The sequence below is a fragment of the Pristiophorus japonicus genome, chromosome 21 (assembly GCF_044704955.1).
Source record: "Pristiophorus japonicus isolate sPriJap1 chromosome 21, sPriJap1.hap1, whole genome shotgun sequence".
NCBI lineage: Eukaryota > Metazoa > Chordata > Chondrichthyes > Pristiophoridae > Pristiophorus > Pristiophorus japonicus.
In genome coordinates this window covers 90,061,624-90,077,482 of record NC_091997.1, presented here as the reverse complement: position 1 = coordinate 90,077,482, position 15,859 = coordinate 90,061,624, and the positions used below count along the sequence as shown (strand labels likewise).

Here is a 15,859-nt window from a genome sequence, read left to right as displayed (position 1 = left end):
TGGTCGTGAAGGATTGAAGAGAAATAATTTGCAAGGTTGGATGTGCAGAAGTTTTACTTTTCCCAGGGAGTTAACTGCTGGGTTTGTAGTTACTTTTTGGAACAAGATCAGTCAGGCTGAGGGACTGTGATGGCACTGCTGTAATGTGATAATTGCAGCTGTTACTATTGCAGAACCTGTGGAACGTTTGTTCGTGAATCCAGGATGAACTGTCAGGACCATATGTGTTTGTCCCATCCTTTTTGGCTGACTTCATCCCCGCCATCCTCCCCCCTGCCCCCCTCCACATCCTGCGAGAAGCAAAACAAAATGTCTTCAAACAAATCGAGACTGTGCCACAAATCCCTCCCAGGGCCAGGCAGTCAGCCAATTTCCAGAAGCTCTCTAACTTGATATTTTGCAGAATAATTTGCTCTGACCTTCCAGATGCTGCTGTTTTCCACAAATCCATCTAAGCCTGCCTTGAAGGACTGTAAAGAATCTGTCTTCATTGCCTTCTCTGAAATTCTGTTCCACAAGTTGTTAACTAAAACTTCTAGACCCAACCTCACTCTCTGTTTTCTTAATTTAGGTGCGTGACCTCTACTTTTATCCGACTCCATTACCCTAAACACATGTGGTCTGGGCCTTTAATGGTCTAAACTTTCAGGATCAGATCCCTCTCGGCTTGTTTAAAAAAAACTAATTGGGGAGAAGTAAAGCACTGATATTTGATTTCCTGCATGCTCTTTACAATAACCTATTTAAAAAGTGGTTCTTCACTTTCAATGTTTTGCATACCATTGCTGGCAGAGAAGGCAAGACGCTGCTATCTCTCTGCTCAGTCTGAATTCTGGGATATGCGAGAGTGACCGAGCGAAACCTTCATGAATCACTGGTTGGGCCCCAGCTTGGAGTATTGTGTCCAATTCTGGGCATCAAACTTTAGGAAGGATGTCCAGGGCCCTAGCGAGGGTACAGAGGAGATTTATGGTATCGGGTGAGGGACTTGAGTTATGTGGCACAACTAGGGAAGCTGGGATTGTTCTCCTTCGTTAAGGGGAGATTTAATAGAGGTAATCAAAATTATGAGGGGTTTTGATATAGTAGACTGTGTTTCTAGTGGCAGAAGGTTGGTAACCAGAGGAGACAGATTTAAGGTAATTGGCAAAAGAACCGGAAGGGAGATGGGGAGAATGTTTTTACACAGTGAGTTGTTATGATCTGGAATGCATTATGTGAAAGGGTGGTGAAAGCAGATTCAATAATAACTTTCAAAACCGGATTGGATAAATGTTTGAAGGGGAGAAGCTTGCAGGGCCAAGAACAGGAAAATGGCTCTAATTGGATCGCTCGTTCAAAGAGCTGGTACAGGCATGATGGGCCGAATGGCCGCCTACTGTACTGTACAATTCTGTGATTCTATTTCTGCCCCGCCCCCACCATTGTGGGTAAATGCTCGACACTACACAGTAGCAAGAGTATGATTGAAAACTTGGATTGAGAGGTTGGGAACAATGGCAGTGTACCTGTGACCTGTCATTCTAACATTGTATGTTGGGACTAACATGTTCTACAACTGTTAAAGCTAAGGATGGAGCAGAAAAGAATTTAACAAATTTCCACAGTTCGTTGGACAAGATTACTTAATAGAGCTTTCCTTTCTGTGGCCCCAGTTATGGATTTATCTGTTGTAAGGCAACTGGATGCACATCGATTTTGACTTCCAGGGACTATTAGTGAGATTATATAGAGACGATTGTGGTATGGGCATTGGTGGTTTACATTGTGCTGTCCTGAATGGAAAAATCCTGCACACTTACTGGAATTCAGGAAGTTAGATAGTGGCATTGTGCCATCCATCACATTAACTTTTGTTTTAAAGTGTGTGAATCTGGATCTACTTCTGAGGATTCTGTTATATGTTAACGTGCAGCTTTCAAGCATTTCTTTGCTTGGTTCACACTCCATAGGTGTGTCTCTAGTGGTGCAGAAAATGCCGAGTAACAGCATAAGCTTTGTCAAGCTGCATCAAAAGTATTTAGTTTAAAGTCAGGCAGATCACTCGATGTGACCAGCTTGCCATCTTTGTGCAAGCAACAGTGTGTGTGGGGACTTATCTTTTAATGGACACAAAACAGATGGGATCAGAATTATTCAGCCAGGCTTGTACCAAAGCTTCAGCAAAAATGGTGTTGTGGTATATTGTCATGGCTGACACAATGGGCAGGGCCATTACTGGATCAATGAGCCCTCTCTTCAAATCAGTGCGGCAGGATTCTGGGCATTTGACTTCCTTCATTCCAAGATAAATATTTGTCTGCTTGCTTGCTTGCTTGGTTTTTCTTTGTCTCCAGCACTTTTAACGATTGAACTGTTCCCCTCTGTGCCACAGATCGAGGGTCTTGATGGCCTATTCCTGTTTATACAATCCAATCATAACCTAAGAAATAGAAGCAGGAGTAGACCATTCGGCCCCTCGAGCCTGCTCCGCCATTCAATAAGATCATGGCTGATCTTCGACCTCAACTCCACTTTCCTACCTTAATACCCAAATCTAGTTCTTCTGGATAGGGTTCGATGAAGTAGTGTGGGAAGAGGCTCGTATGGAGCATAAACACTAGGGCATGGACCATTTGGGTCGAATGGCCTATTTCTGTGCTGTATGTCCTATGTAGTGGAAAAACAGTATAATTTCCTTGATATTTACAACCTCTGATAAACATTGTTTCCTGACTAGGACAAATAAATTGCTAACATTCTAGTCTTAACATTTTTAAGCCATGATCTTCCAGGAAACTAAAAGCTTGTGTCTATTCAATGTAATTGTCGATTGGTGCCAGTGATTTTGATTACAATGTTAGAATTGCAGATCAGCAGTGCGTGTGAAAATTGGAAGTGTTGATGTGTGGACTGACAATTGTTCATGTTTCCAGTATCTTAGTATTATAGATCTGTTGGAATCTGTCGACTATATGGTTCGAAACGTCCCTTATAGAAAATACAAGCCCGATGTACCACTTCATAAAAATGCCAGTAAATGGTAAGTTATTTAAATGTGTGCTGTTTGCCTGTGATGTTCAATTTGATGGCAGCTTTTCCTCCCTCCAGCTTTCAGTTCTTGCTGCTTTTAATGTATGCTCAGTACCCCCACCCTTGCCCAGAGACACACAATTTGGTGGGTGCAGAAGTAGGCCATATGGCCCCTCGAGCCCGCTCCGCTATTTAATAAGATCATGGCTGATCTGATCATGGACTCAGCTCCACTTCCCCGCCCACTCCCCATAACCCCTTATTCCCTTATCGGTTAAGAAACTGTCTACCTCTGTCTTAAATATATTCAATGTCCCAGCTTCCACAGCTCTCTGAGGCAGCGAATTCCACAGATTTACAACCCTCTGAGAGAAGTAGTTCCTCCTCATCTCAGTTTTAAATGGGCGGTCCCTTATTGTAAGATCGTGCCCTCTAGTTCTAGTCTCCCCCATCAGTGGAAACATCCTCTCTGCATCCACCTTGTAGAGCCCCCTCATAATCTTATACGTTTCGATAAGATCACCTCTCATTCTTCTGAATTCCAATGAGTAGAGGCCCAACCTAATCAACCTTTCCTCATAAGTCAACCCCCTCACCGGAATCAACCTTGTGAACCTTCTCTGAACTGTCTCCAAAGCAAGTATATCCTTTCGTAAATATGGAAACCAAAACTGCACGCAGTATTCCAGGTGTGGCCTCACCAATACCCTGTGTAGCTGTAGCAAGACTTCCCTGCTTTTATACTCCATCCCCTTTGCAATAAAGGCCAAGATTCATTGGCCCTTCCTGATCACTTGCTGTACTTGCAACTCTCTGAGATTGGTAACTTAACCCAGATTGAACCTGTGATTTTGCCGGTATGATGGACTTACCGCAGCCATTTACAATACGGAGTCATTGGCCGAGCTTAGGTGTTCATTTTTCTGTAACCTGCATGTTTGTTTTACATGTGAAAAGAAAGAAATCTTTGCATTTCTCCAGTGCCTTTCATAATCTCAGGATGTCCCAAAGTGTTTCACAGCCAATTAAGTACTTTCTGAAGTGTAGTCATAGTTGTAATGTAGGAAATGCGGAAGCAAGCTGCTACAAACAGCAATGTGATAATGACCGGATAATCTGTTTTAGTGATGTTGACTGAGGGATTAATATTGGTCAGGACACTCGGGATATCTCCCCTGCTCTTCAATTAAAATAGTGCCATGGATCTTTTACGTCCACCCGAGAGAGCAGACAGGGCCTCTGTTTAACGTCTCATCCGAAAACCGGCACCTCCGACAGTGCAGAATCTCTAGAGGTGTATAAAAAGTCCAGGGGTGAAATTAAAATGGATATCAGGAAAGCAAAGAGAGAGCATGAAAAATTCTTGGCAAGTAAAATCAAGGAAAACCCAAAGATGTTTTATAAATATATTAAGAGCAAGAAGATAACTAAAGAAAGGGGAGGGCCTATTGGAGACCATGAGGGTAATCTGTGTGTGGAGGCGGAAGATGTGGGTATGCTTCTTAATGAATACTTTGCGTATGTTTTCACAAAAGAGAGGGGTAATGCAGACTCTACTATCGAGGAAGAGAATAAGAAATATTAGATGAAATAAACAGTGAGAGAGGAGGTATTAAGGGGTTTAGCAACTTTGAAAGTGGATAAGTCCTCAGGCCCAGATAAAATGTATTCCAGGCTGTTAAGCAAAGCAAAAGAGGAAATAGCAGGGGCCTTGACCATCTTTTTCTAATCCGCTCTGGCTACAGGTGTGGTGCCAGAGGGCTGGAGGACTGCGAATGTTGTACCTTTGTTTAAAAAGGGAGAAAGGGATAGACCGAGTAATTACAGGCCAGTCAGCCTAACCTCTGGTGGGAAAATTATTGGGAAAAAATCCTGAAGGACAGGATAAATCTTCACTTAGAAAGACACAGATTAATCAAGGACAGTCAGCATGGACTTGTTAAGGGAAGGTCGTGTTGGACTAATCCGATTGAATTTTTCGAGGAGGTAACCAGGAGGATTGATGAGGGTAGTGAGTATGATGCAGTGTATATGGATTTTTAGCAAAGCTTTTGATAAGGTCCCACATGGCAGAGTAATAGCCCATGGGATCCAGGGTAAAGTGGCAAGTTGGATCCAAAATTGGCTCAGGTAGGAAGCAAAAGATAATGGTTGATGGATGTTTTTGTGACTGGAAGGATGTTTCCAGTGGGGTTCTGCAGGGCTCAGTGCTGGGTCCCTTGCTTTTTGTGATATACATCAATGATCTAGACTTGAATATAGGGGGTATGATTAAGAAGTTTACAGATTATACTAATATCGCTGTGTGGTTGATAATGAAGAAGAAAGCTGTAGACTGCAGGAAGATATCAATCAACTGGTCAGGTGGGCAGAACAGTGGCAAATGGAATTTAATCCAGAGAAGTGTGAGGTAATGCATTTGGGGAGGACTAACAAGCAAAGGGAATACACATTAAATGGTAGGACACGGAGAAATGTAGAGGAACAAATGGACCTTGGAGTGCATATCCACAGATCCCTAAAAGTAGCAGGCCAGGTGGATAAGGTGGTTAAGAAGTCATACGAAATACCTGCCTTTATTAGCCGAGGCATTGAATGCAAGAGCGGTTGGGGGGGGGGGGGGGGGTTATGCTTGAACTGTATAAAACATTAGTTAGGCCACAGCTGGAGTACTGCGTGCCGTTCTGGTCACCACATTACAGGAAGGACCTGATTACACCGGAGAGGGTACAGAGGAGATTTACGAGGATCTTGCCAGGCATGGAGAATCTAAGCTCTGAGGACAGATTAGATCTGCTGGGATTTGTTTTCATTTGAACACAGGAAGCTGAGGGGAAACCTCATTGAGGTGTATAAAATTATGAGGGGCCTGGATAGAATGGATAGAAAGGGCCAATTTTTCTTGGCAGAGTGGTCAACAACCAGGGGGATAAATTTAAAGTAATTGGTAGACGGTTTAGAGGGGATTTGAGGGGAAATTTCTTCACCCAGATGGTGGTGGAGGTCTGGAACTCGCTGCCTGAAAGAGTGGTAGAGGCAGAAACCCTCACCACGTTTAAAAAGTACTTAGATGTGCACCTGAAGTGCCGTAATCTGCAGGGTTACAGAGCTGGAAAGTGGGATTAGGCTGGATATCCTCTTGGCCGTCGCGGACACAATGGGCTGAAATGGCCTCCTTCTGTGCTGTAAACTTCTATGATTCCATGACAGTGCAGCACTCCCTCAGCACTGCACTGGAGTGTCAGCCTGGATTATGTGCTCAAGTCTCTGGAGTGGGTCTTACAGGCTGACTCAAGTTACCACTGACCCACGGCCTACATGTGCTTTGTATTTCTTTCAGAACAGGTGCATGTTTTTGCTGTTCCAACAGGGGTACTAATTCTGAATCATTATTTATTTCATTCAGTTTTTACCTTTTGACAGCAAGTAGTTAAGTTGATTCATCCCAGATAAAATCAAATCTCTTATTTTAGGGGTACAGGTTGAACCTCCCTTATCCGGAACCCTCGGGACCTGGCCTGTTCTGGATAAGGGATTTTTCCGGATGAGGGGTGGTCATGTTAAATTGGATGATACAGGTACTGAGTAAGGGGATATTGGGGCTGGGAGTGCGGCAGAGAGATCGCGGAGTGGGTGGGGGGGGGGGGGTGGATCGCGGGGTCAGGTCAGCAATTGCGGGAGTCGGCAGCGAGGAAGGACTTCAATTTGTTCATGTCGGAGTTCTGTGCATACGCCACCCGGTGGTCGGGAATGGTTCTGGACGAGGGATGGTTCTGGATAAGGGAGGCTTAACCTGTATATTTATTTATTTTGTCATTGTGAGGGAAATAAGAGCTGGGAAGCACAACATTTTACCAGCTTGGCACTCTGTGTCTGTGTTGCTAATGCATCAGGTACAGTGTGGGTCAGGTGCAATTCAACAGACCCATCTCCCCCCTGCCCAAAACAACAAAAGAAATGTTCCTTAACCCCGACTTCAGGAAAAACAACCTATCCCCCTCACCAATTCATGGCCTTCCTGTGACATTAAATTTTTCCGTGGTAAATGTTTCTTGTTGCCATGAAGTAATAACTCTGCTTGTCTTAGGTGGGAATATGCAATCACAGGAATTCTGGAAGTTCATCTCCGGAGAAAATATCGCATGTGGTCCTGGGGCAACATCAAAAGTCACAGACAAAATCTGAAGGCTTATAAAATGACTTACAAGAGCAAGCTGACACAGACTAAACCTTCTGAAGAATTATTGAAACAAATTCAGGTAAAGCTTGTTTTTAAAAGCAATTAACCTCTAAATATGAAATCTCCATGATTTGTGACTCCAAGGTTGGCTTTGTAGTCTGAAAAAAAAACCCTCTTAAATCATTAATTAGTTTGAGCGAAATGTGCCTTCAGTGACTGGCTTCTTCAGTATTGCACTGGAATGCTGTATAATTTAACAAGATACTGAGCACTATTGGGACAGAACAATGCAATTTACTGCTGCTAGCACATTTTCTCATTGTAATGTTTGTGATGCTTCATGCTTTAGTTATGAGTTAGTGAACTGAGTGCAGCTGCAGATAGCATGGATTCCCACAGATCTGTGAACTCCCAAGCCAGTGTGAATCATGGCCCCATGGAAAGAAAGTCTTGCATTTATATAGCGACTTTCACGACCACCGGATGGCTCAAAGCACTTTACAGCCAATTAAGTACATTTGAAGTAGTCACTGTTGTAAGGTAGGAAACGCGGCAACCAATTTACGCACAGCAAGCTCCCACAAACAGCAATGTGATAATGACCAGATAATCTGTTTTTGTTATGTTGATTGAGAGATAAATATTGGCCAGGACACCGGGGATAACTCCCCTGCTCTTTGAAATAGTGCCATGGGATCTTTTACATCCACCTGAGAGAGCAAATGGGGCCTTGGTTTGACGTCTCATCCGAAAGACGGCACCTCCGACAGTGTAGCACTCCCTCAGCACCGCACTGGAGTGTCAGTCTGGATTTACAGGCTCAATCGATCTGTTCTGCTGATATTAGAGCAAACAGCAGGGTGAAACCTGACCAGTTGGTGGTCTCCATGGAATGTCAAGATTTGAGATTTTAAAAAAGATGAGCAATATTTTAATAAAAATTTAAACTGTCCCCCTTCTCTTCAGCAGTCCCTCGGAGTTGAGGATGACTTGCTTCCACGCTAAAAATGAGTTCTCAGGTGACTGAAGAGTCCAATGCGGGACCCACAGTCTCTGTTACAAGTGGGGCAGACGGTGGTTGGAGGAACGAGTGGCTGGGATGCCTGGGTTGCCACATGTTCCTTCCGCTGTCATCGCTTGGCTTCGGCTTGCTCTCGGCGATGAGACTCGAGGTGCCCAGCGCCTTCCCGGATGCTCTTCCTCCACTTTGACTGGTCTTGGGCCAAGGCTTCCCAGATGGTGGGAATGTTGCACTTTTTCAAGGAGGCTTTGACGGTGTCCTTGAAGCGTTTCCTCTGCCCCTCTAGGGCTCGCTTGCCATGTCGAAGCTCCCGAGTCGAGTGCTTGTTTCTGGAGTCTCGTGCTGTCCCCCAATGTGGAAAGGCCTCCGTTCAATTTTGTAGCCTGACATCTTCATGAAAGAACTTTTCAGAGTTGGTGGGATGTAGCCAGGATATAAAGTGAAGTATTGAAGTTAATTAACAGCTGTTGAATTGAGCTTTTGGCTCTTGCCACAATTCTGCTATCTCAGGCTCTCTAGATCTGGTCTCCTGTCTGCATTTGCTATTTGTCCAGTGCTCCTATTTGGCCAGAGATGAGTCCTGTGATAGGAGCCCTACACTTGCTCACCAAATTCCTGCTTTCTACTCTTTCTGTCATTTTAGCCACTAGTTACAACATTCAGTACAAAACCAGTTAGCAATATTTCTATGCTGCTAAGCTTGTGTTCTGAACTTGGTGGGTGAAACAGCTTTTTTCAGAGTTACGCTGTGCTTCTGCTCAAATGTACTTGCTCCTGCTCCGATCTTGGGGTGGTACATACCTTCACATTAAAGCTGGTTCATCTCTCGCAGTATAAATGGTGCAGTAGCAATAGTTCCCATACTGAGAGACCAAGAGTTATTGCTGTTATGCTGCTGACTTTGCCTGTTTGAATTCGGTGGACTCATCTGGTGGAACTCTGAAATTAAATGATCAAGGAACATAAAACAAAATAGTAAAATATTTTACAGGTGCATCAATAAAAAAAGGAAGGAAGGTTGGGATGGGAATAGGGCCATTAAGGGATAGACCACAAGATAATACCACAGGTAATGATAGAGCGATGGCAGAAATATTAAATAATGATTTTGCTTCAGTATTTACCAGGGAGGTAGTAGAGGTGGACACGACATAGAATGATGAGATAAATATATTTAAAATGAAAAGAGGGGATATATTAAATAAACTAGTCAAACTCAGAGGATAAAACCCCTGGTCCGGATGGATTGCATCCATGCATTTTTTTTAAAAATCTAGGAAAGAGATAGCAGAGGCCTTATGACACACATGTAATAACTCTGTCGAAAAAGGTGTAGTGCCAGAGAACTGGCAGATGGCTAACGTAATTTAAGAAGGGGGATAGAACATGTCCATAGTCAGCTTAACATCGGTGATAGGAAAAATAATGGAATCCCCACTAAAGGAGAAAATAAAAGAATATCCAGAAACCAAAATTATAATAATGCATGGATTTCAAAAGGAAAAGTCTTGCTTGACCAACATCGGTGGAAGGATCGATGTAATTTAGTGGATTTAGAGATGGTTCTAATCCCACTGTTCTGTTCATTTTAAATATCCATTAATATTGCTCTTTCGAGCCAATATTTAATTTCCTTTGAATAGAATTGAAGGACTCTGCTTCAACAACAGAAAATTCCACGTTCTAACCGCCCTATTGTGTAAAGAATTATTTTCTAACCTTCCCTTTAATTCTTTTTGTGATTTCACTAGATTTTTGTCCTCATTACTTCCCAAGTTGGGAAGATGGTAATCGAGAAGAACATGGAGTTACATTGGGCCCAAATTTTCCCAGGAGTTGCTCCATTTTTTTTGGCGTAACTTGATTTTTCTGGAGTATCTTAAACATCCCCATTCTGCACATTTAATTTGCACCAGTGTAAATGAGTTAGTTAGGATTTTTTTTAGTTTCGTTTTTTTTTTCAAAAGGGGGCGTTACCAGCCACCTACGCCTGTTTTGACCATTTAAGCGAGTTTGGATAGCTACTAGTTGCTCCAAACTAACTTAGGCCAGCGTTTGTGGCCGCACAGAAAATCTTTTCAGAGAGTTAAGAAATCAGTGCAGGTAGCCAGAAATAGGGGGGAAAGGAAGCACAGAGGACCTTGCAAAGCACTAAACACCTTCTCAACAACATTCATGAAGCATAAAGACCATCAATAATAAATAAATAAATAAATAAATACATAAAAAAATAAAAAAATAAAAGTCCTACCTTCATACCCGGCCGGGGGACAGGGCCAGGAGAATGCACCCGGCAAGCCCTTCGGCCAGGGCTAGGGGTGGAAGAATGCACCGGCAGGAGAATGCATCTGTGCTTGTGCCCCTGGTTACCATGGCAGCCCAATCTTTTCGGTGCAGATCAAGACTCCACCCCCTCTTGGGTTAGGCCACGCCAAAATGAAGAGGTCCTAAGGGGAAACTTACAACACTTTTTCTTAGCGTACTTGGGCCACAAAAATCGGGTGTAACTCTTCAAATACGCCAAAAGAATGCTTTGGGGAAAATTGAGCCCATTGAGTCTACAGCGACGAATCAGGTAATTCGCCCAACTGATCTATGCTGGTGTTTATGCTCCACACGAGCCTCCTTCTATGCCTCTGTTAACATATCCTTCGATTCCTTTCTCCCTAGTGCTTATCTAGCTTCCCCTTAAATGCATTTTTTTAAATTTGACTCAACTACTCCTTGTGGTAGCACCTTTTAACCAGCCTCTGGGTAAAGAAGTTTCTCCTGAATTCGGTATTGGATTTATTAGTAACTATCTTGTATTTATGCCCTCTAGTTTTGGACTCCCCACGTGGAAATATTTTCTCTACGTCTACCCTATCAATCGGTCATTATCTTCAAGTCCTCTATCAGGTCACCCCTCAGCCTTCTCTTCTCTTTAGAAAAAGGAGCCCCAGCCTGTTAAATTTTTCCTGATGATCGTATCCTCTCAGTTCTGGTGTCCTCGTGAATCTTTAGTTCACCTTCTCCAATTCCTCTATCATTTTTATAATACAGCGACCAGAACTGTGCACAGTGTTCCCCAGTGTGATCTAACTAAGATTCGATACAAGTTTAACATTACTTCTCTGCCTTTTATTCATATCCCTCTAGAAATGAGCCCCAGTGCTTGGTTTGCTGTTTTTATGGTCTTATTAACCTGCAGTGCTACCTTTAGTGTGGACCCCTAGATCCCTTTGCTCCTGTACCCCTTTCAGACTCTTATTATCCAAGCGGTATGTGACCTCCTTATTCCGCCTATAAAAATGCATCCCCTCACATTTACCTATATTGAAATTAATTTGCCAGTTACACACCGATTCTGCAAGTTTATTAATGTATTGGATTTTGTCACATTCGTCCTTTATGTTAACTACACTCCTAATTTGATGTCGTCTGCAAATTTTAAAATTGTACTTCCCATTCCCGAGTCCAAATCATTAATGTAAATTGTGACCAACAGTAGTCTCAGCACCGATTGCTGTGGAACACCCCGTACCTGTAACCCCTACTCTCTCCAGTTTTGTAGCCAGCTTGTTATCTATTCTGCTACCCGTCCCCAAACTCCACTCGCTCTGACCTTAGTCATGTATCTATTATGCTGTGTATTATTGAAGGTTTTTTGAGAATCTAAATATATTACATCATCTGCATTATCCTTGTCTACTCTTCCTGTTACCTTTTCAAAGAATTCAATAAGATTGGTCAAGCAAGATTTTCCCTTTTGAAATCCGTGCGAACTACTCTTTTATATTTTCACTTTCTAGATGTTTTTCAATTATATCTTTGAGTAAAGATTCCATAATCTTTCCTACCACCGATGTTAAGCTAACTAGTCTATAGTTCGTTGGACTTGTTCCATATCTTTTTCTTTTTAAATATAGGAATAACATTAGCTGTCCGCCAGTCCTCTGGCACTATTGTCTTTTCTAATGATTTTTTATATATATGTAATAGTGCCTCTGCAATCAGTTTCCTAACCTTTTTTAATATGCATGGATGCAATCCATCTGGACCTGAGGTTTTATCCTCTCTAAGTTTGATTAGTCTATCAATTATTTCCCTCCTTTCTGTCTTAAATGGCTTTTTAAATCATTTATATCACACCTTTCATGTTCTTCACTGGATGAAGTACTTTTGAAATGTAGTAATTGTTGTAATATGTGCAAATGCAGCAGGCAATTTGCACACACAAGCTCCCACAAATAACATTGAGATAAAATGACCAGATAATCTGTTTGTGCTGTTGGTTGAGAGGATAACTGTTGTCCAGGACACCAGGAGGCCTCCCCTACTCTTCCGTAGTCCCTTCAAGTTCAGCGTGGGAGATTCCACTATATTTTAAAGTATTCTGTGGTCAAAACTTGCATTTTCGGTGTTGGCTAATTGTTGTCTCCTTTTCAGATCCTGGAGAAATCACTGGATATTTTTAACATCACATTAGCAAGACAACAGGCCCATGTTGAAGTAAGTCTGAACATAGATTTTTGTGTGTTTTTTTGTTAAATCATGGGATGTGGGCGTTGCTGGCAAGGCCGGCATTTATTGCCCATCCCTAATTGCCCTTGAGAAGGTGGTGGTGAACCACTTTCTTGAACCGCTGCAGTCTGTGTGGTGAAAGTGCTCCCACAGTGCTGTTTGGGAGGGAGTTCAAGGATTTTGGCCCAACGACGATAAAGGAACGGTGATACATTTCCAAATCCGGATGGTGTGTGAGTTGATGGGGAACATGGAGGTGGTGGTGTTCCCATGCGCCTGCTGCCCTTGTCCTTCTAGGTGGTCAAGGTATATTCCATAGTGTAATGTCCCACTCATGAATTCCTTTTTGTTCTCAGGTGATTAGATCCGGGCAAAAGATGCTGGGGAAGAAGGGAGCAGAGAAGCAGAGTGGGGGCTGGTTCAGTGGACTGTGGGGAAGAAAAGAATCCAAGAAGAAGGGTGAAGAGGAAGATAAATCTGTACCAGAAAGTTAGTAAAACATTTATGAAGTTTTGTTTGAAATGTATTTTTTTGTCTTCGCTGTGAATTTATGTAAGCACCCCCAGCGACGCCAGCTGACCCAATCTTTTGTGACCATTCAAACAACCACCCTGCACCACCACCCTTCTCGGCAGTGAGTTCCAGACCCCCACAACCCTCTGTGTGAAGAAGTTTCCCCTTAAATCCCCTCTGAACCTTCCACCAACCACCTTAAACCTATGCCCCCTCGTAATTGACCCCTCCACCAGGGGAAATAGGCCCTTGCTATCCACTATATCCAGGCTCCTCAAAATTTTGTACACCTCAATGAGGTCTCCTCTCAGCCTCCTCTGTTCCAATGAGAACAAACCCAGCCTATCCAATCTGTCCTCAGATCTAAGATTCCAGGCAGCATTCTAGTAAATCTCTGCATCCTCTCTAGTGCAATAATATGGCGACCAGAACTGCACGCAGTATTCCATCTGTGGCTTAACCAGAGTATTATATAATTTAAGCATAACTTCCCTGCTCTTGTATCCTATGCCTCGGCCAATAAAGGCAAGCTTTCTGTATGCTGCCTTAACCACCTTATCCACCTGGCCTGCTACTTTCAGGGATCTGTGGACAAGCACACTGAGGTACCTTTGTTCATCTACACTATTAAGTGGCCTACTGTTTAATTAGCCCTCCCCAAGTGCATTACCTCTCACTTCTCCAAATTAAATTCCATTTGCCACTGCTCTGCCCATCTGACCAGTAGATTGATATCCTCCTGCAGCCCATGACTTTCCTCTTCATTATCAACCACACAACCAATTTTAGTGTCATCTGCAAACTTCTTAATCATACTCCCAATATTCAAATCTAGATCATTGATGTATGCCACAAAAAGCAAGGACCCAGTACTGAGCCCTGCGGAACCCCACTGGAAACTTCCTTCCAGTCACAAAAACATCTATCAACCATTACCCTTTGCTTCCTACCTCTAAGCCAATTTTGGATCCAACTTGCCACTTTGCCCTGGATCCCCATGGGCTTTAATCTTCGTGTCCAGTCTACCATGTGGGACCTTATCAAAAGCTTTGCTCAAGTCCAAATATAATACATCGTACGCACTGCCCTCATCGACCCTCCTGGTTACCTCCTCGAAAAATTCAATCAGGTTAGTCAAACATGATCTTTCCTTAATAAACCTGTGCTGACTGTCTCTAATTAATCCTTGCCTTTCTAAATGTAGATTTATCCTGTCTTTCAGGATTTTTTCCAATGATTTTCCCACTACTGAGGTTTGGCTGACAGGCCTGTATTTACTCGGCCTATTCTTTCTCCCTTCTTAAACAAGGGTATCACATTAGCAGTCCTCCAATCCCCTGGCACCATTCCCAGATCCAAAGAGGACTGGAAAATGATGGTCAAGGCCTCTGCTATTCTCTTACTTCGCTCAGCAGCCTGGAATGCATTACCTATTTTCAAAGCTGCTCAACCCCTTAATATCCTTTCTCTCACTAGGTTTATTTCATCCAGAATTTCACATTCCTCTTCGATAGCAGTGTCTGCATTGCCTCTTTCCTTTGTGGAAACAGACGCAAAGTATTCATTAAGAACCACATCAACATATTGTGCCTCCACAGAGATTATCCTTTAATAGGCCCTCCCTAAACCTCTCCACCTACCCACCTCTCTCTCTCTCTCTCTCTCTCTCTCTCTCTCTCTCTCTCTCTCTCTCTCTCGTTTTAAGATACCTGTACTCCAAAAACCTACCTCTTTGACTACCAAAACACAACAACTTGTATTTATATAGCACCTTTAACATAGTGAAACATCCCAAGGCGCTTCACAGGAGTATTATGTGATAAAAATTTGACACCGAGCCGCATAAGTAGAAATTAGCGCAGGTGACCAAAAGCTTGATCAAAGAGATGGTTTTAAGGAGCGTCTTGAAGGAGGAACGAGCAGTTAAGGCAGAGAGTTCCAGAGCTTGGGGCTGCCATTTCTTTGTTCTCCATTATAAATTCACCTGATTCTGACTGTAAGGAACCCACATTTGTCTTACATAAGAACATAAGAATTAGGAACAGGAGTAGGCCATCTAGCCCCTTGAGCCTGCTCCGCCATTCAACAAGATCATAGCTGATCTGGCCGTGGACTCAGCTCCACTTACCCGCCCGCTCCCCGTAGCTCTTAATTCCCTTATTGGTTAAAAAAAAATTTCTCTTCACGTATCTGTAGAAGCTTTTGCAGTCAGTTTTTATGTTCCCTGCAAGCTTCCTCTCATATGTTCTATTTTCTCTCTCCTAGTTAAACCCTTTGTCCTCCTCTGCTGAATTCTAAATTTCTCCCAGTCCTCCGGTTTGCTGCTTTTTCTGGCCAATTTGTATGCCTCTTTCTTGGATTTAACACTATCCTTAATTTCCCTTGTTGGCCACGGTTGAGCCACCTTCCCCGTTTTATTTTTACTCCAGACAGGGATGTACAATTGTTGAAGTTCATCCATGTGATCTTTAAATGTCTGCCATTTTGCCTATCCACCATCAACCCTTTTAAGTATCATTCGCCAGTCTATTCTAGCCAATTCACGTCTCATACCATCGAAGTTACCTTTCTTTAAGTTCAGGACCCTGGTCTCTGAATTAACTGTGTCACTCTCCATCTTAATGAAGAAT

General features: G+C 43.0%; 1 protein-coding gene across 2 annotated transcripts in view; it reads left to right on the top strand.

Moving 5' to 3' along the window:
- Positions 1-15,859, top strand: part of vps13c (vacuolar protein sorting 13 homolog C) — a 385,292-nt gene that overhangs the window by 106,604 nt on the left and 262,829 nt on the right. For both annotated transcript variants that reach the window (XM_070865206.1, XM_070865205.1), the window contains 4 exons: positions 2,916-3,022; positions 7,100-7,271; positions 12,642-12,704; positions 13,073-13,205. In XM_070865206.1, the coding sequence (XP_070721307.1) occupies positions 2,916-3,022; positions 7,100-7,271; positions 12,642-12,704; positions 13,073-13,205 (475 nt within the window). The remainder of the gene's footprint in view (positions 1-2,915; positions 3,023-7,099; positions 7,272-12,641; positions 12,705-13,072; positions 13,206-15,859) is intronic.